The 20,884-nt window shown below is 45.6% G+C and overlaps 1 protein-coding gene across 2 annotated transcripts in view; it reads right to left on the minus strand.

The window, feature by feature from the left end:
* The window catches only part of pex5lb (peroxisomal biogenesis factor 5-like b), a 146,779-nt gene that overhangs the window by 79,720 nt on the left and 46,175 nt on the right, over nucleotides 1–20,884 (minus strand). Inside the window, exons 2-3 of one of the 2 annotated variants that reach the window (XM_055867632.1) lie at nucleotides 16,573–16,668; nucleotides 5,688–5,802 (exon numbers count right to left, since the gene is read on the minus strand). In XM_055867632.1, coding sequence (XP_055723607.1) covers nucleotides 5,688–5,802; nucleotides 16,573–16,668 — 211 coding nt within the window. The remainder of the gene's footprint in view (nucleotides 1–5,687; nucleotides 5,803–16,572; nucleotides 16,669–20,884) is intronic. The other variant, XM_055867633.1, reaches the window with a different exon arrangement.

Genomic DNA, 20,884 nt, shown 5'->3' on the forward strand with positions numbered 1-20,884 from the left:
TACGGCGACATTACATCTGGGCCAAGGGTATGCCGACCTCTTCCTCTTGCTCCAGGAAGAGCAGGGGCTAATACCCCAGAGACCACTCGAAAGTCGAGAGCCCAGTGGCAGAGCAGGGGAGGGTGTTGCGGGCGTATTCAACCCACACGAGTTGCTGGCTCCAGGTGGTGGGGTTGGCGGAGATAAGGCAGCGATGAGTCTTCTCCAGGTCTTGGTAGGCTCGCTCCAACTGGCCATTGGACTGCAGGTGGAACCCGGAGGACAGGCTGACGACCCAATGAGCGTGCAGACCTCCTTCCAGAACCAGGACGAGAACTGAGGACCCCGGTCAGAGACCATGTCCACTGGGAGTCCATGGAACCAGAAGACGTGCTGCACCATGAGCTGGACCGTCTCTTTAGCAGAGGGTAGCTTGGGGAGAGGAATGAAGTGGGCGGCATTGGAAAACTGGTCCACTACTGTCAGGATGGCGGTGCTGCCATCAGACTGGGGAAGACTCGTGACGAAGTCCAGGGATATGTGAGACCAGGGATGGTGAGGGACAGGCAATGGTTGAAGACTAGCCAGAGCTTGCCGAGGAGTCTTGTTCTGTGCACAGACCGTGCAGGCGGCGATGAACGCGGAGAAGTCCGGGACCATGGTAGGCCACAAAAAGCGTTGCCGCACAAAGGCCAGGGTTTGACGGGAGCCCGGGTGGCAGGCAAGCCTGGAGGAGTGGGCCCACTCCAGGACCAAGGAGCGGATAGCGTCAGGCACAAACATCCGGATATCTGGGCCCCCTCCCCTGGGTTTGACTGGGATCTCTGTGCCTCACGAACATGCTTCCCTATTCCCCAGCTGAGTGCTGTCGCCCGACATGAGGTGGGAGGAATGGTCTCGGGGTCCGAGTGTAGCGGTGGGGCTATAACGGCGTGACAGCGCATCCGGCTTGATGTTCTTGGATCCTGGTCGGTAGGAGAGGGAGAAGTTAAACCGGGTGAAAAGCAGGGCCCCACCTAGCTTGCCTGGAATGAGACGCTTGGCGGTGGGGAGATATTCCAGGTTGCTGTCGTCTGTCCACACAATGAACGAAGGTTCCACCCCCACACACCGGTGTCTCCACTCCTCCAACACCCTTCTTCACCGCGATAAGCCCACGATTCCCCACATTGTAGTTCCTCTCTGTGGCGTTGAGGTGATGTGAGAAGACGCAGGGATTTAACTTGAGGTCCAGGGCAGAACACTGGGACAGGACAGTCCCCACTCCGACATTCGAAGCATCGGCCTCCACCACGAACTGACAGGATGGGTCAGGATGAATCAATATGGGAGCAGTGGTGACGTGGTGCTTGAAGTCCCGGATCGCCCGGTCAGCAGCTGGGGACCATGTGAACGGAACCTTGGGAAAGGTGAGTGCAGACGGGGGAAACCAGGGTGCTGTAACCCCGGCTAAAGCTGTGAATTCCAGGAAACATTGCAGCTGCACTCTGGACGTAGGCTGGGGCCAATCCACCACCGCTCTCACCTTCCCGGGATCCATCTGTACATTCCCTGCAGCAATGATGTAACCAAGGAAGGGGATGGTGGGGCGATGGAATTCGCATTTCTCCGCTTTCACAAAAAGCTGGTTTTCCAGGAGGCCCTGGAGGACCTATTGGATGTGGAGCACATGTTCTTGGGCTGAGTGGGAGACGAGGATGTCATCAAGGTAGAAGAAAACAAACCAGCTCAACATGTCGTGGACAACGTCATTAACCAGGGCCTTGAACACAGCAGGGGCGTTGGTAAGTCCAAATGCAATGACCAGGTATTCTTAGTGGCCGCTGGTCATGTTGAAGGCAGTCTTCCAGTCGTCCCCTTCCCGTAAACGCACCAAATGGTAGGCGTTCCGCAGGTCCAAAATGGAGAAAACAGTGGCCCCTGGAGCTGCTCAAAGGCCGAGGCGATGAGGGGTAACAGTTAGAGGTTCTTCACCGTGATGTCATTGAGGCCCGGGTAGTCGATGCATGGGCGCAGGGGTTTGTCCTTCTCCACAAAGAAGAGCCCTGCGCCGGCAAAGGAAACAATAGGACGGATAGACCCTGCAGCTAAAAAGTCCTCGATGTCGGTCTCCATAACCTTCGTCTACAGACCCGACAGATTACAGTCATCCCTGGGGCAGTGTGGTGCCTGGGAGAAGGTCGATCCCACAGTCATAGGGATGGGAACCCGAGGAAACTTAATAAGCATAAATTGGATTGCCTCACTGTGGTTCCCTGACACTCGTAGGTTGATGGGAGTGGTATTGTGAGTGACCAGGCCTACAGAGCGTCCGTCCAGCACTCTAATGTCCATGGGAATGGAGAGGGGCTGAGTGGTGATGTCCAGCTTGGACGCCAGGATAGCGCCCCAAAAAACTCTCATCGGCCCCAGAGTCGGAGGGACTTTTACTTGTTCCCCCACAGCAGGATAGCATGGAAAGGGGTGCGAGTAAGGGGAGAGCAAAAGTTTTCTGTATGGCCCACTAGTGTACTCTTCCGTTCTTGATGAGCCTGGGTTTTTAGTGGGAAGGTATCTACGAAATGTCCCGTAGCTCCACAATATAGACAGCTCTGGGTGTGGAGTCGGCATAAGAGCTCAGCCGGAGTCCATCTAGCCCTGCCCAGGTTCATGGATTCCGAAGGAGGCGAGTCGGCAGCCCTAGGTGATGCCGAGAGAACTCGGGTGACATCGGGTTCTTCGGAGACGAGGTGGGAATCGAGGGTGAACGAAGGCGACAAGGCACAGTTTCCCTCTCCCTCCTACGTTCTTGAAGCCGCTCATCGATCTGGATGGTCAGGCTATGAGGTAGTCAAGGTCCATGGGCAGCTCCCGGGCTGCAAGCTCATCTTTGATCACCTCCGATAATTTGTGAAGGAACATGTCGAACAATGCTTCCGGGTTCGAGGCACTCTCAGCCGCAAATGTGCAAAATCCACCGCATAGTCTGCCACACTACGGGAGTCTTGACGTAGCTGGAGCAGCCTCTCTCCCGGACAACAGACAATCAAACACCTTCCGAACTTCCACCAGACTGAGGCAGACGGCGGACAGTTGCTCCAACACCGTCACAGCCCAGGCATGCGTCCTCCCGGACATCAGCGTTATGATGTACGCTATCCTCGAGCGGTTCGAGGGGAACGAAGAAGACTGCAACTCAAAAAGTGAGGGAGCACTGGGAGAGAAAAGTCTGGCAGGTTCCAGAATCTCCAGCGTAGTGCTCCGGAGGAGGTAAGCGGGGTTCTCGGGACACTGGGGTAGGCTGCGAGATTACTGGTGTAATCCGTTTCCCAGTAGGGAATCTGCAGAATTGCTCCAGCAATGTATCAAACGCCTGGTCATGGTGTTCTACCAGGGTATGGAGTCTCTCCATAAGACATTGCAGTAACTCCTTGTGTCTTCCAATGGTGGCTCCTTGCAGGGAGACAGCATTGTGGAGCTGGTCTGAGTGCTGGGTCAGTCAGGGCCAGTTCGTACTATCAGCACTCAGGAGAAGACCCAGATGCAGACAGCTAGTCACAGAGGTTTATTGACCCAAACAGAGGCCAGGCAAAAGACAGGTCAGAGTCAATAAGGTACAGAACAGCAGGCAGACTCGGGGACAGGCAGAGGTTCGTAAACGGGTCAGAGTCAGGCAGGTACAGAATGGCAGGCAGGCAGAATGGTCAGAACCGGGGAAACTAGGGAACAGAACTTGAGAAAGCAGGGAGACTGGAAAACACGCTGGTAAGACCTGACAAGAGAGGACAAACTGGCAACAAACAGAACACAGGTATAAATACACTGGGGATAATGAGGAAGATGGGCGACACCTGGAGGGGGGTGAAGACAAACACAAAGACAGGTGAAACAGATCAGGGTGTGACAGCCTTTAGCCATTAGGCCAAAGATGTTGATTGACAATTGTGATTTTTACTATTTAAAATATTGATTTTAACATTATGCCTCTGATGCGTTTCTTCATCACCGACTAGGAAAGACAAGTTTAGATAGAGATTGTTTGTTTTCCCTCTTGATTTATTTCCCCATGTGCTCCAGTGGTAATTCCAACAAAAGTTGCACATTTGGATGTGTTGGGTGGTTAAAGCATATTAACTTTCACTTTTTTGGTCCCAATGCATATCTACAGAGGGTTACTAGAGTGTTAGTCTGTAGACGTTCAACTAACTACATTGGATCTGGTTGGTCCAAGGATGGGAGACCAGATGCTGCTGGAAGTGGTGTTGGAGGGCCAGTATGAGTCACTCTTTCCTCTGGTCTAAAAAAAAAAGATCCCAATACCCCAGGGCAGTGATTGGCGACATTGCCTTCTGTAGGGTGTCGTCTTTCGTTAAACAGGTGTCCTAACTCTCTGTGGTCACTAAAGATCCCATGGCACTTATCGTAAGAGTCGGGGTTTTAACCCCGGTGTCCTGGCTAAATTCCCCATACCATCATCCCCAGCTTTCAATTGGCTCATTCATCCACCCTCCTCTCCACTGTAACTATTCCCCAGGTCGTTGCTGTAAATGAGAATGTGTTCCCAGTCAACTTACCTGGTATAATAAGGATTTTAAAAAAATAGCAGGACGCATGTTTTCTGTACAAGCTTCCTTCTTTTCACTCTGTCATCTGGATTAGTATTGTGGCGTAACTACAATGTTGATCAGTTTTCTCCTATCACAGCCATTGAACTCTGTAACTGTTTTAAAAAGTCACCATTGGCCTCATGATGAAATACCTGAGCGGTTTCCTTCTTCTCCGGCAACGGAGTAAGGAAGGACACCTGTATCTTTGTAGTGACTGTGTGTATTATTGATACACCATCCAACATGCAATTAATAACTTCACCATGATCAAAGGGATATTCAAAGTCTGCTTTTCTTTTATTGCCATCTACCAATAGGTGCCCTTCTTTGCGAGGAATTGGAAAACCTCCCAGGTCTTTGTGGCTGAATCTGAGTTTTCAATTCACTACTCGACTGAGGGACTTTACAGATAATTGTATGTATGGGGTAGAGAGATGAGGTAGTCATTCAAAAATCACGTTAAACACTATTATTGCACACAGAATGAGTCCATGCAACGTATTATGTGAGTTGTTAAGCACATTTTTTCTCCTGAACTTAATTAGCCTTGCCTTCATTTAAGGATCGGACCCTTTTTTTCAATTTTCGCCTAAAATGACATACCCAAATCTAACTGCCTGTAGCTCAGGACCTGATGCAACGATATGGGGGGGGGGGGGGGGCACCAATCCCGTAGAAGTTAACAAAGAGGTTGAATACTTACTGACTAACGACATTTCAGTTGTACATTTTGTATGTGGGAAAAAAAACGATTCAAATTCGACATTATGGGGTATTGTGTGTGGGGCAGCTTTGAGATGCCTGCCAATTGGAACATTTTTGCGATTTATTTGTATATTGAACCATGTCATGTGCCGTTGTTTAAAAACTCTGTGCATAGTCCTAAAACAATGACGTCATATCTGAATTCTGGCATCTTTATGAACCTTTGCCATTGATCTAGGTGTGCTTGTACTGGAATAATTCAAGTGTAACTGGCTGGGGGCCCTTAAGGAGAGCTATGGGAAACACTTGCCTAGGGGGAGGGTGGGGCAGGGAACAAATTGGGACTGGCTGAGAGACAACGAGAGGAGAGGAGCAGATGAGGGCATTAATGAGTTGTGGGTAATGAGAGAGGGCTACCTGCTGTGTTGGAGGTGACCGGTCGGACCACAGGGCCATCGATGCGGCTCTCCGACAGGAAGTCGTCGATGGAGGGGCTCAGCAGCGGGCGGCTCTCTTGCTGCTCACCGACCAGCTGGGGAGGAGAGACGCAGTGAGGAAAACAGAAAACAAAAAAAGAAAAATGCTGCAGGAGAAGGATAGTCCATAGTAGGAGTCTGCAACTCGTGGCTTGTGAGCCAAATCCAGCCCACAAACCGATTTGATGTGGCACACCAAGGTTGTCTTTTTTATGTCGGTGAATATCCCTGGTTAACAGTTGATGCCCTATTTTGTTTATGTATAACACTCTTAGGTTAGATACAGTAACGGAAGGCAAACTTGAGGGGGGGCTACGGTCCATTTCAATCTAAGAGTCAATTTAGAAACTGATTACTATCAACTGGATATGGAACACTTCAAGTTTATGCCCGAATTCATAGGGATTGAGATGAATCGGATCACAGCTAAGCAAAACATGTTGAGGATGAGGAGAATAAGTGATTTTGATGAAGCAGAACCAAAAGAGGAGCGATGGTGAAACCAAGCATACGACACATAATGAAACAGCTGCCAAAATCCCTTGACCATACGAGTTGAGAAACAGTTCTTCAAAACACAAAATCATAAAACGTGACAAATGACATATGTTATTTGCTATGTTTTCTCTCTCATTCTCACACCGCTTCCTCTACCATAGACACCATCCACCATTAAACCACTATGCGTGTGTTTGTCCGTGCGGATTATGTTCGGCGAGGACATACATGCCCATGTGCACTATGGATGTTCGCCCATGTCTATTTGGGAAGGAAAATGAGAGAGGGTCTGAGTGTGACCTAGAGTCATAACTGTCTCTGTCAGGTAGACTCGAATGACTCAGACATTACAACCCCTTTAATTAGGAATGAGAAAGACAATTTGGAATGACTGTTATTTTTTAATGTCACCTTCATTTAACCAGGTAGGCTAGTTGAGAACAAGATCTAATTTACAACTGCGACCTGGCCAAGATAAAGCAAAGCAGTGCGACACAAACAACAGCACAGAGTTACACATGGAATAAACAAACATACAGTCAATAATACAATAGAAAGTCTATATACAGTGTGTGCAAATGAGGTAGGATAAGGGAGGTAAGGCAATAAATAGGCCATAGTGGCAAAATAATTACAATACAGCAATTAAACACTGGAGTGATAGATGTGCAGAAGATGAGTGTGCAAGTAGAGATACTGTGGTGCAAAGGAGCAAAATAAATATGGGGATGAGGTAGTTGGATGGGCAATTTACAGATGGGCTATGTACAGGTGCAGTGATCTGTAAACTGCTCTGACAGCTGGAGCTTAAAGCTAGTGAGGGAGATATGAGTCTCCAGCTTCAGTGATTTTTGCAGTTCGTTCCAGTCATTGGCAGCAGAGAACTGGAAGGAAAGGCGGCTAAAGTAGGAATTGGCTTTGGGGGTGACCAGTGAAATATACCTGCTGGTGCGCGTTCTACGGTTGGGTGCAGCTATGGTGACCAGTGAGCTGAGATAAGGCAGGGCTTTACCTAGCAGAGACTTATAGATGACCTGGAGCCAGTGGGTTTGGCGACGAATATGAAGCGAGGGCCAGCCAACGAGAGCATACAGGTCGCAGTGGTGGGTAGTATATGGGGCTTTGGTGACAAAACGGACGGCACTGTGATAGACTGCATCCAATTTGCTGAGTAGAGTGTTGGAGGCTATTTTGTAAATGACATTGCCGAAGTCAAGGATCGGTAGGATAGTCAGTTTCACGAGGGTATGTTTAGCGGCATGAGTGAAGGATGCTTTGTTGTGAAATAGGAAGCCGGTTCTAGATTTAATTTTGGATTGGAGATGCTTAATTTAAGTCTGGAAGGAGAGTTTACAGTCTAACCAGACACCTAGGTATTTGTAGTTGTCCACATATTCTTAGTCAGAACCGTCCAGAGTAGTGATGCAGGACGGGCGGGCAGGTGCGGGCAGCGATCGGTTGAAGAGCATTACGTTTTACTTGCATTTAAGAGCAATTGGAGGCCACGGAAGGAGAGTTGTATGGCATTGAAGCTCGTCTCGAGGTTAGTTAACACAGTGTCCAAAGAAGAGCCAGAAGTATACAGAATGGTGTCGTCTGCGTAGAGGTGGATCAGAGAATCACCAGCAGCAAGAGCGACATCATTGATGTATACAGAGAAAAGAGTCGGCCCTAGGATTGAACCCTGTGGCACCCCCATAGAGACTGCCAGAGATCCGGACAACAGGCCCTCCGATTTGACACACTGAACTCTGTCTGAGAAGTAGTTGGTGAACCAGGCGAGGCAGTCATTTGAGAAACCAAGGCTGTTGAGTCTGCCGATAAGAATGTGGTGATTGACAGAGTCGAAAGCCTTGGCCAGCTCGATGAATACAGCTGCACAGTATTGTCTCTTATCGATGGCGGTTATGATATCATTTAGGACCTTGAGCGTGTCTGAGGTTCACCCATGACCAGCTCGGAAACCAGATTGCATAGCGGAGAAGGTACGGTGGGATTTGAAATGGTCGGTGATCTGTTTGTTAACTTAGCTTTCGAAGACCTTAGAAAGACAGGGTAGGATAGATATAGGTCTGTAGCAGTTTGGGTCTAGAGTGTCTCCCCCTTTGGAAAGCTGCCGCGGTCATCCCCCCTCTTCAATCTTTGGGGATCTCAGACAATACGAAAGAGAGGTTGAAGAGGCTAGTAAAAGGGGTTGCAATAATTTCGGCACATAATTTTAGACTGAGAGGGTCCAGATTGTCTAGCCCGGCTGATTTGTAGGGGTCCAGATTTTGCAGCTCTTTCAGAACATCGGCTATCTGGATTTGGGTGAAGGAGAAATGGGGGAGGCTTGGGCAAGTTGTTGTGGGGGGTGCAGGGCTGTTGACCGGGGTAGGGGTAGCCAGGTGGAAATCATGGCCAGCAATACTAAAATGCTTATTGAAAATCTCAATTACCAGGGATTTATCGGTAGTGACAGTGTATCCTAGCCTCAGTTGGGAGGAGGTGCTCTTATTCTCCATGGACTTTACAGTGTCCCAGAACTTTATGGGAGTTTGTGCTACAGGATGCAAATTTCTGTTTGCAAAAGCTAGCCTTTGCTTTCCTAACTGCCTGTGTATATTGGTTCCTAACTTCCCTGAAAAGTTGCATATCGCGGTGGCTATTCGATGCTAATGCAGTACGCCACAGGATGTTTTTGTGCTTCTCAAGAGCAGTCAGGTCTGGAGTGAACCAAGGTCTATAACTGTTCATGGTTCTACATTTTTTGAATGGGGCATGCTTATTTAAGATGGTGAGGAAAGCACTTTTAAAGAATAACTAAGCATCCTCTACTGACGGAATGAGGTCAATATCCTTCCAGGATACCCGGGCCAGGTCGATTAGAAAGGCCTGCTCGCTGAAGTGTTTTAGGGAGCGTTTGACAGTGATGAGGGGTGGTCGTTTGAAGGCAGACCCATTACGGACACAGGCAATGAGGCAGTGATCGCTGAGAACCTGGTTGAAGACAGAAGAGGTGTATTTGGAGGGCAGGTTGGTTAGGATGATATCTATGAGGGTGCCCGTGTTTACGGATTTGAGGTTGTACCAGTGAATAAAACAAACCTAGGGAGGAGGCATCTAAAGTTAACATGCATGAAACCAAGGCTTTTACGGTTACAGAAGTCAACAAATGAGGACGCCTGGGGAATGGGAGTGGGGCTAGGCACTGCAGGGCCTGGATTGACCTCTACATCACCAGAGGAACAGAGGAGGAGTAGGATAAGGGTACGGCTAAAGGCTATAAGAACTGGTCGTCTAGCACATTCGGAACAGAGAGTAAAAGGAGCAGGTTTCTGGGCACGGTAGAATAGATTCAAGGCATAATGTACAGACAAAGGTATGGCAGGATGTGAATACAGTGGAGGTAAACCTATGCATTGAGTGATGAGAAAGATAGAGTCGACCTGTGGTAAATTCAATTGATTGGACATGATTTGGAAAGGCACACACCTGTCTATACAAGGTCCTACAGTTGACAGTGCATGTCATAGCAAAAACCAAGCCATGAGATTGAAGGAATTGTCCGTAGAGCTCCAAGACAGGAATATGTCGAGGCACAGATATGGGGCAGGGTACCATAACATTTCTGCAGTATTGAAGGTTCCCAAGAACACAGTGGCCTCTGACATTTTTAAATGGAAGTAGTTTGGAACCACCAAGACTTCCTAGAGCTGGCCGCCCGGCCAAACTGAGCAATCGGGGAGAAGGGAGTGAGGTGACCAAGAACCCAATGGTAACTCTGACAGAGCTGCAGAGTTCCTCTGTGGAGATGGGAGAACCTTCCAGAAGGACAACCATCGATGCAGCACTCCAACAATCAGATCTTTATGGTACAGTGTTCGGACGGAAGCAACTCCTCAGTAAAAGACGTGACACCCCACTTGGAGTTTGCCAAAAGGTACCTAAAGGACACTCCGACCATGAGAAACAAGATTCTCTGGTCTGAAGAAACTAAGACTGAACTCTTTGACCTGAATGCCAAGTGTCACATCTAGAGGAAACCAAGCACCGCTCATCATCTGGCCAATACCATCCCCTCGGTGAAGCATGGTGGCGGCAGAATCATGCTGTGAGGATTTTTCAGCGGCAGGGACTGGGAGACTAGTCAGGATCGAGGGAAAGATGAACGGAGCAAAGTACAGAGAGATCCTTGATGAAAACCTGCTCCAGAGCACTCAGGACCTCAGACTGGAGCGAAGGTTCACCTTCCAACAGGACAACAACGCTAGGCCCACAGCCAAGACAATGCAGGAGTGGCTTCGGTACAAGTCTCTGAACGTCCTTTAAGCACCCAGCCAGTGCCTGGACTTGAACCCGATCTAACATCTCTATAGAAACCTTAAAATAGCTGTGCATCGACGCTCCCCATCCAACCTGACAGAGCTTGAGAGGATCTAAAGAGAAGAATGGGAGAAACTCCCCAAATACAAGTGTGCCACGCTTGTAGTGTCATATCCAAAAAGACTCGAGGCTGTAATCATTACCGAAGGTGCTTCAACAAAGTATTAAGTAAAGGGTCTGAATACTTACGGAAATGTGATATTCTATCATTTTTTAAAAACCTGTTTTTGCTTTGTCTTTATAGGGTATTGTGTGGAGATTGACGAGGGAAGAAAAACTATTTAATTCATTTTAGAAACATTAAAAAATGTGGAAAAACTGAAGGGATCTATTATCAAATCACAGAGGAGTAATCGTCCTACTTCTAAAGCTTAACCATGGCCTAATCCCTGGCTGTAAACATTGCCAGTATCACAGACGATGTGTTCTAGTCCCCAAATCTGCTCTGCTTTAGAAATCCTAATCCACATTACATGAGATGTATAGGCTTTGAAGTCAATTCCAATGTGAATGGCCGGAGACAGTACATCACCAGGGTCGGGGTTAATTCCATTTAAATTCAATCAATTCAATGCTTTTCAATGAGGACAACTATGGAATCTACTCAATGTGCTAGGAAAGTGGATACACATGGATGAGTGTCAAAATTGTCAAATGTAAACAAAACTGGAAACAGCACGTCAGTTTTGGATACATTGACACGGCAGGCACACTGTAGCTAGCAAAATAGGTGGAGAAGTGATTGCTAACTATTGTAAACCATTTTAGCTGGCTTACTAATCATCTTGAATAACTGTGGAGCGAAACAATTCAATTAACTTCTTATGGCTGGGGGCAGTATTGAGTAGCTTAGATGAATAAGGTGCCCAGAGTAAACTGCCTGCTACTCAGTCCCAGTTGCTAATATATGTATATTATTAGTATATTTGGATAGAAAACACTCTGAGGTTTCTAAAACGGTTTGAATGAGTTCTGTGAGTATAACAGAACTCATATGGCAGGTAAAAACCTGAGAAAAAATCCAACCAGGAAGTGGGAAATCTGAGGTTGGTCGTTTTTCAAATCATTCGCTATTGAAGATACAGTGGGATATTGATCATGCTGCACTTCCTAAGGCTTCCACTAGATGTAAACAGTCTTTAGAACCTTGTTTGATGCTTCTACTGTGGAGGGGGGTCGAATGAGAGGGGATTGAGTAAGGTCTCTCCCAGAGTGCCACGAGCTGACCATGCGCGTTCATGTGAGAGTTAGCTTGAGTTCCATTGCATTTCTGAAGACAAAGGAATTCTCCGGTTGGAACATTATTGAAGATGTATGTTAAAAACATCCTAAAGATTGATTCTACACTTTGTTTGACATGTTTTTACGGACTGTAACGGAACTTTGACTTTTCATCTGCGCCTAGTGAACGAGCTTCATGAGTTTGGATTTGTTTACCAAACGCGCTAACAAAAGGAGCTTTTTGGACATAAATGACGGACATTACCGAACAAAACCAACATTTATTGTGGAACTGGGATTCCTGGGAGTGCATTCTGATGAAGATCATCAAAGGTAAGTGAATATTTATAATGTTATGACTTCTGTTCACAGCACAATATGGCGGATATCTTTTTGGCTTGTTTGGGCTCTGAGGGCCGTACTCAGATTATTGCATGGTCTGCTTTTTCCATAAAGCTTTTTTGAAATCTGACACAGCGGTTGCATTAAGGAGAAGTGTATCTAAAGTTCCATGTATAACACTTTTCATCAACATCAACAAATTTTCATCAACATTTATAATGAGTATTTCTGTAAATTGATGTGGCTCTCTGCAAAATCACCGGCTGTTTTTGGAACTACTGAACATAACGTGCCAATGTATACTGTGATGTTTTTATATTAATATGAACTTTATCGAACAAAACATACATGTATTGTGTAACATGAAGTCCTATGAGTGTCCTCTGATGAAGATCATCAAAGGTTAGTGATACATTTTATCTCTATTTCAGATTTTTGTGACTCCTCTCTTTGGCTGGAAAAATGGCTGTTTTTCTGTGACTATACTAAACACTACAGTAATAGCTGCAAAAAAACACTACTTAATATTATAGTAATGACCGCAAAAACACAACAGTTTAACTATAGTAATACTACAGTATTTAACTTGCATATACCCAGCCTATTCCCCTCGCACATATCGCAATGTGTGCCACCCATAAGTGAGAAACCTACATGCCAAGGATAGACCATAGACCAGCACTGGACGGACAAAACAGGGAAGTTTAAGTGGCGAAGATAGTTCATCATCACCTTTGTTGGTAATGTCAGACATGTGCGTGTTCCATTTTAGATTGGCTTGGATAATGGCAGAGGTGGGTCAGGATTGTGGCTGAAACAGGCGTACGCGACTTTGCACATTGTTGGGTTGAGCTTCATCTTGTTTTGGTCTGATCAGTCAGCTAGTTGGTTAAGGAGCGGTTGTATGGTAGAAGTGTCACGTCATTCTTCCATGAGGAATTTCATAATTTTGTTGATGGTGGTGTAAAACACCGTCTCAGGCACCGCTCCAGAATCTCCCGTAAGTGTTCAATTGGGTTGAGATCTGGTGACAGATGACCATGACATACGGGTAACATTGTTTTCATGCTCATAAAACCATTCAATGACCACTCGTGCCCTGCGAATGGGGGCATTGGCATCCTGGAAGATACCACTAGAATCAGCATAGAAATGATTCACCATAGGCTGAAGGTGATCACTCAGAAAGGCGGCGCATTTATTGCCGTTTACCTTGCCCTCTAAGGGGTTGAGTGGACCTAAAAACCAGGAAAATGCACACCATAACAGAGCCGCCAGAAGTTATTATTTGTTTTGGCAATTACTTGTATATAGGTTATACATATGTCAAGGAGTCATAATAAGGAAAATATACTGTAGCACTAAGGGAAATGTAAGGGGCGAAACAACAAACACATACTCATCGCTGTGACCACTAAAACACAGTGTATTCAGTGTGCTTCGAGACCGTTACTGGAGGGCAACAAGCTCATACATTTCTACCATCGGCCTTTAAATAAAACAAGCTACTAACCACCAAAAGCCTGTTTCATTGCATAGTAGAATATATTGATGAGCCAAAATAGAAAAAAATTAAATATCCATTTCTGGGGTAACAAATATAGTATTACTGCATGGGATAACTAGGAGATCAGTTTTGCAAATAGAGCATATTCACAAATCAAATGTTGCATTAAAGCACACTTCACACACAAAATCATAACCAACAAAAACAAGATTGCTTGGATTGGAGCAGAAAAGAAAAGCTAAGCAGCATCTAAGTTTCTCATTTTGAAATAAACTGTTGAAATCATTGTCTGCATGCATACATATATATACACTGCTCAAAAAAATAAAGGGAACACTAAAATAGCACATCCTAGATCTGAATGAATGAAATATTCTTATTAAATACTTTTTTCTTTACATAGTTGAATGTGCTGACAACAAAATCACACAAAAATTATCAATGGAAATCAAATTTATCAACCCATGGAGGTCTGGATTTGGAGTCACACTCAAAATTAAAGTGGAAAACCACACTACAGGCTGATCCAACTTTGATGTAATGTCCTTAAAACAAGTCAAAAGGAGGCTCAGTAGTGTGTGTGGCCTCCACGTGCCTGTATGGCCTCCCTACAATGACTTGGCATGCTCCTGATGAGGTGGCGGATGGTCTCCTGAGGGATCTCCTCCCAGACCTGGACTAAAGCATCCGCCAACTCCTGGACAGTCTGTGGTGCAACGTGGCGTTGGTGGATGGAGCGAGACATGATGTCCCAGATGTGCTCAATTGGATTCAGGTCTGGGGAACGGGCGGGCCAGTCCATAGCATCAATGCCTTCCTCTTGCAGGAACTGCTGACACACTCCAGCCACATGAGGTCTAGCATTGTCTTGCATTAGGAGGAACCCAGGGCCAACCGCACCAGCATATGGTCTCACAAGGGGTCTGAGGATCTCATCTCGGTACCTAATGGCAGTCAGGCTACCTCTGGCAGGCACATGGAGGCCTGTGCGGCCCCGCCAAAAAATGCCACCCCACACCATGACTGACCCACCGCCAAACCGGTCATGCTGGAGGATGTTGCAGGCAGCAGAACGTTCTCCATGGCGTATCCAGACTCTGTCACGTCTGTCACATGTGCTCAGTGTGAACCTGCTTTCATCTGTGAAGAGCACAGGGCGCCAGTGGCGAATTTGCCAATCTTGGTGTTCTCTGGCAAATGCCAAACGTCCTGCACAGTGTTGGGCTGTAAGCACAACCCCCACCTGTGGACGTCGGGCCCTCATACCACCCTCATGGAGTCTGTTTCTGACCGTTTGAGCAGACACATGCACATTTGTGGCCTGCTGGAGGTCATTTTGCAGGGCTCTGGCAGTGCTCCTCCTGCTCCTCCTTGCACAAAGGCGGAGGTAGCGGTCCTGCTGCTGGGTTGTTGCCCTCCTACGGCCTCCTCCACGTCTCCTGATGTACTGGCCTGTCTCCTGGTAGCGCCTCCATGCTCTGGACACTACGCTGACAGACACAGCAAACCTTCTTGCCACAGCTCGCATTGATGTGCCATCCTGGATGAGCTGCACTACCTGAGCCACTTGTGTGGGTTGTAGACTCCGTCTCATGCTACCACTAGAGTGAAAGCACCGCCAGCATTCAAAAGTGACCAAAACATCAGCCAGGAAGCATAGGAACTGAGAAGTGGTCTGTGGTCAACACCTGCAGAACCACTCCTTTATTGGGGGTGTCTTGCTAATTGCCTATAATTTCCACCTGTTGTCTATTCCATTAGCACAACAGCATGTGAAATTTATTGTCAATCAGTGTTGCTTCCTAAGTGGACAGTTTGATTTCACAGAAGTGTGATTGACTTGGAGTTACATTGTGTTGTTTAAGTGTTCCCTTTATTTTTTTGAGCAGTGTATATATATATTTTTAGGTACTTTTACCCCTTTTTCTCCCCAATTTCGTGATATCCAATTAGTATTTAGTCTTATCCCATCGCTGCGATTCCTGTACGGACTCGGTAGAGGATAAGGTCGTGAGCCACGCGTCCTCCGAAACATGACCCTGACAAGTCGCGCTGCTTGTTGACACACTGCGCGCTTAACACGGGAGCCAGCCGCACCAATGTGTTGGAGGAAACACCATACAACTGGCGACAGAAGTCAGCGTGCAGGCGCTCGGCCAGCCACAGGAGTCGCTGGAGCGCGATGGGACAAGGAAACCTCAGCCGGCCAAACCCTCCCCTAACGACGCTGGGCCAATTGTTTCCCTACCTCACGGGTCTCCCGGGTCTGTAGTGACACCTACGATGCGATGCAGTGACTTAGACTGCTGCGCCACTCGGGAGGCCCCTGGGGGTGGTTGAGTTTAATTTTTTTTTTAAATAAGTAATTTCACCCCAGGTTATTTCATGGTTTTAAAATGAACATGTGAAAATGTCATGCATCGTTTTAGAACAGTAATATAAATTGACGCTTCCAATATTTTTACAAGGCCTTGAGTGTATGTAGCCGTTTGTTTGCAGAAATAGAAAGTTGCAGCTGCAGAACAGATTTGACATTCTATTTTTACTTTTGATTGTTGAAAAAGGGTCTCGATGCGGCTTTAGCTCCAGCTTGCCAAAATACATTCACATGCAGCCAGCAGCAAGCCAAGTAAATAGGAACAGCATTGGTGATATGTTGGTAGTTGTTTCAAGTCCCAGTGCCCCACTGCAAGAAACACTGCCACTGGCACTGCATTTAACCTTAATTGGTTCACTACCAGGCTGTATGTGCAGAACTCTAAGCCATGTGAGTTACTTTGGCTAGCAGTGTCTGCTAAGCAAAGAAATCGAAAGGAAAAAAAACAGTTATGTACAGTATACCAAACCAGGAAGTGATTGATTGCCGCTTCCTGTTGGTGGTCGTCATGCCCACCTTGGTTGTCACGGTGAGGAGGGGGTTTCCTTCGGAGGATGCCTTTTTACCCGGAAGCTCCTTCAGCACCATGGCAACAGCCCTTTCCCCTTTCCCCTATAACAGTGAGATCAACAATGACTTGTGTCAGCGGTGATAAATGGTTTCTATTCCACTTCCTCAATTTACCATTTAATGGCCTGTTATAACCATAGATATAGAATTACTAGAACATATCAAATAAATCTGACTGGCAACTTGACAGTGCACTCATGGGTAAACTCAATATGGCCGCCTGCACACCTATCACAGAACATTGACTTGAATGTGAAAGTCCATTCTAGTAATTCAAATTCTATGGTTTTAATTAAACATGCATTTCCATCTTATACTGTAGAAGAAAAAAACTGAAAGTGGATGCTGACAATGTCTTTTTATATCAAGGAATTGAATAGGCAGTTTGAAATAACTTAAAACAGGTGGTCCACCACAGAAATCTGAATTTAAGTAGATCATTGCCTTAAAAGGATTACTTAATATACGGTTTCATGTTCAGATGATGACAAAAAGAAAAGGCATATAGGGTATGATAAATGGATGGGCTGCCCCTTTAAACTGAAGACAACCGTGTGAGGGGCAGCATGACATTATCAGAGTTTAATAATCGTACCATAAAATATCAGGGTTTTAACATCACAATACTGAGTTTGGAGGATGTCTACTGGATAAAAAGTTATTCTCTGTAGAGAGGTAGCTACTTGTTTTATTCAGCCACCTGAGATTATGCACACAGTATAGTATAGTTTGTCTACGTGGATGAACTGATGACACAGTTAAGCAGAAAATGTGATTTTACATGGGGTGGTTTATAACTACTCATTGTTGTTCCAGTGAACTAGATAGCATTTTTAAATAAAAACAAAAATGAGATTGGGTTTACATCAAAATAAAAGTTAATATTGTTAAATTAATAGCAATTGGTTAATATGTACAGTACAAGTCAAAAGTTGACACCTATTCATTCTATAGGGTTATATTTATTCTACATTGCAGAATATTAGTGAACACATAAAATCTATGAAATAACACATATGGAATCATGTAGTAACCAAAAAAGTGTAAAAATAAATCAAAATATACACTGCTCAAAAGAATAAAGGGAACACATAAACAACACAATGTAACTCCAAGTCAATCACACTTCTGTGAAATCAAACTGTCCACTTAGGAAGCAACACTGATTGACAATAAATTTCACATGCTGTTGTGCAAATGGAATAGACAAAAGGTGGAAATTATAGGCAATTAGCAAGACACCCCCCAAAACAGGAGTGATTCTGCAGGTGGCGACCACAGACCACTTCTCAGTTCCTATGCTTCCTGGCTGATGTTTTGGTCACTTTTGAATGCTGGCGGTGTTCTCACTCTAGTGGTAGCATGAGACGGAGTCTACAACCCACACAAGTGGCTCAGGTAGTGCAGTTCATCCAGGATGGCACATCAATGCGAACTGTGGCAAAAAGGTTTGCTGTGTCTGTCAGCGTAGTGTCCAGAGCATGCAGGCGCTACCAGGAGACAGGCCAGTACATCAGGAGACGTGGAGGAGGCCGTAGGAGGGCAACAACCCAGCAGCAGGACCGCTACCTCCGCCTTAGTGCAAGGAGGTGCACTGCCAGAGCCCTGCAAAATGACCTCCAGCAGGCCACAAATGTGCATGGGTCAGCACATGGTCTCACAAGGGGTCTGAGGATCTCATCTCGGTACCTACTGGCAGTCAGGCTACCTCTGGCGAGCACATGGAGGGCTGTGCGGCCCCACAAAGAAATGCCACCCCACACCATGACTGACCCATCGCCAAACCGGTCATGCTGGAGGATGTTGCAGGCAGCAGAACGTTCTCCACGGCGTCTCCAGACTCTGTCACGTCTGTCACATGTGCTCATGTGCTCAGTGTGAACCTGCTTTCATCTGTGAAGAGCACAGGGCGCCAGTGGCGAATTTGCCAATCTTGGTGTTCTCTGGCAAATGCCAAACGTCCTGCACGGTGTTGGGCTGTAAGCACAACCCCCACCTGTGGACGTCGGGCCCTCATACCACCCTCATGGAGTCTGTTTCTGACCGTTTGGGGTATATGGGGGTAACATTACCCCACAAGTGTTGTATTTTGAAAGGTTCTTGAATAAGCTAAGTAGCCAATAGGCAGAGGATAGCATAATTTGTCTTGATTCTCTGTAGTAATTGTATGGGAATAATAACTATTTTGTAAAGTTTTTTTTTTTAATCAAACAAAACATTTTGTCACCTCCTTGTCTAAAGGACAAGTGGATAAACAGGTTAATGTTAAGCCCTCCCTAGTCTCATGCAATGTAGGCCTACATTTTACGCCAAACATTGGCTGGTATTGTAGGCTGAATAATAGAACAGCTATTTCCAGGTAAAATGTTATAGAATGGTAGGTAGGTAAACTGGTAGGTCTACATTATGATCAAATAGCCACAGTAGCCTACATGACAACTGTCTGAAACTGTAACTTAAAGCGGATACAGCCTCAGTGTTCATAGTAAACGCACGCTGGAAGTCGCAGAATTTTCACTCAGAAGACCAAGAAATTTGCTTAGTGCCAAACATTTGAGAACATTGGTCCAGGTTTCTATTATTACAACTATAGGATCAACACAGAAATTAGTTTTGATGGAAAGATGAAATCAGTCTCCACTACAAGCCTTTGGGTGACATTAAAGCTAGAATCCTTAACTGCAACAATAACAAATCGTCTCCCTGCTCGTTTCACCCAAAAAGTCAAGGGATGGGCCTGGAGAAATGGAACCACTCTCAAATTCATAGACAGAGCTATGGGTGCAAGGACTGACCATCCATGATATCAAATGCATAGTTTTAACCATGTTATGAGGTTATACACTGTTGTTTACATTTGTTGTTTACAAACAATGGAGTAAAACAAGCTTATATATTTTGGGTTCTGATCAGGTACAGTTGAAATAAGCTCATGAGGCATTTGTAAATTATTTTCTTCAATAATCAATGGGTATATATCATTAATATACAAGTCCAAAAATGGATGTAGCAACTAAGGATTCTAGCTTTTGTTGGAATCGGGCTAAACTTTGAACATTGACATATTAACCTGTTGAGGCTGGGGGCGCTGTTGTCACTATTTATGCTAATCGTGTAATTTTTGAAACGGCTTCCCACAAAATTCTTGATCGTACAATATGCATATTATTATTATTATTATTGGATAGAAAACAGTCTATAGTTTCTATAGGAGTTGAAATTTTGTCTCTAAGTGGAACAGAACCCATTCTACAGCAATTTCCCTGACATGGAGTCAGATTTCAGAAATTTTGGCCCCTGATCTGGAGTCAGTTAAAAGGCCACTGTTATTGCTATGAGTATACGGACACTGCTTACGTCTTCCCCTGGATGCCTTTACGTGATGACGATTTGAATGGGGTCGATTGCGCGTTCACAGGCACTATAAATTAAAAAACCCTGTAGCTAGCAACTCTTTTCTTCGTGCGTCACGCGCGTGGAGGACACCGACCCGCACCTGTTCCAAGCATTAGTGTTGGGAGTAATCTTTCTCCGGTCATGTTAAGACTCGTTATAGGAGTTAAAAACATCATAAGGTAGTTCATTTAAAGCGTTTTATAGCAATTTATATCCGTTTAGTGCGATTTTGGGACATTTATTTCTGAAACGCTGTGAATCGCTGGGCACGCTTCCAGTTCATCCCGAACGCAGTTGGCATTTCCACATGGCAAGAGGACAGCTTTCCACCAAAAGACGATTAGACCCAAGAAAGGATCCTTTGCCCAAGATACTGATGGAAGAACAGCTCAAAGTAGGACATTTTTATTATGATAAATCGTGTTTCTGTCGAAAAATGTTAGTGGCTTAGGACGCCATGTTTTTTGACGTAGCTTCGCTTGGCGCAAACTGTATTGAAAAGTAAGGATAATTTAAAAAATGTAATTCCGCGATTGTATTAAGAATTAAATTGTCTATCAATCGATGTCCACCCTATATTTTTTAGTCACGTTTATGAGTATTTATGTATAAGAGTAGATCACTGTCTAATATGGCGCACGGACATTTTCTCACCAGCTGGGCTACATTTCACATTGTCTAACCATGATTTTGGTGGCTAAATATGCACATTTTCGAACAAACTGTATATGCATGTTGTAATGTGATGTTACAGGGGTGTCATCTGAAGAATTCTGAGAAGGTTAGTGAAAAAATAATATATTTTGGCGATGTTTACGTTATCGCTCACTTTGGCTAGAATTAATGCTGGGGTAATGTTTGC

Source organism: Salvelinus fontinalis, chromosome 17 (genome assembly GCF_029448725.1).
Source record: "Salvelinus fontinalis isolate EN_2023a chromosome 17, ASM2944872v1, whole genome shotgun sequence".
Classification (NCBI taxonomy): Eukaryota; Metazoa; Chordata; class Actinopteri; order Salmoniformes; family Salmonidae; genus Salvelinus; species Salvelinus fontinalis.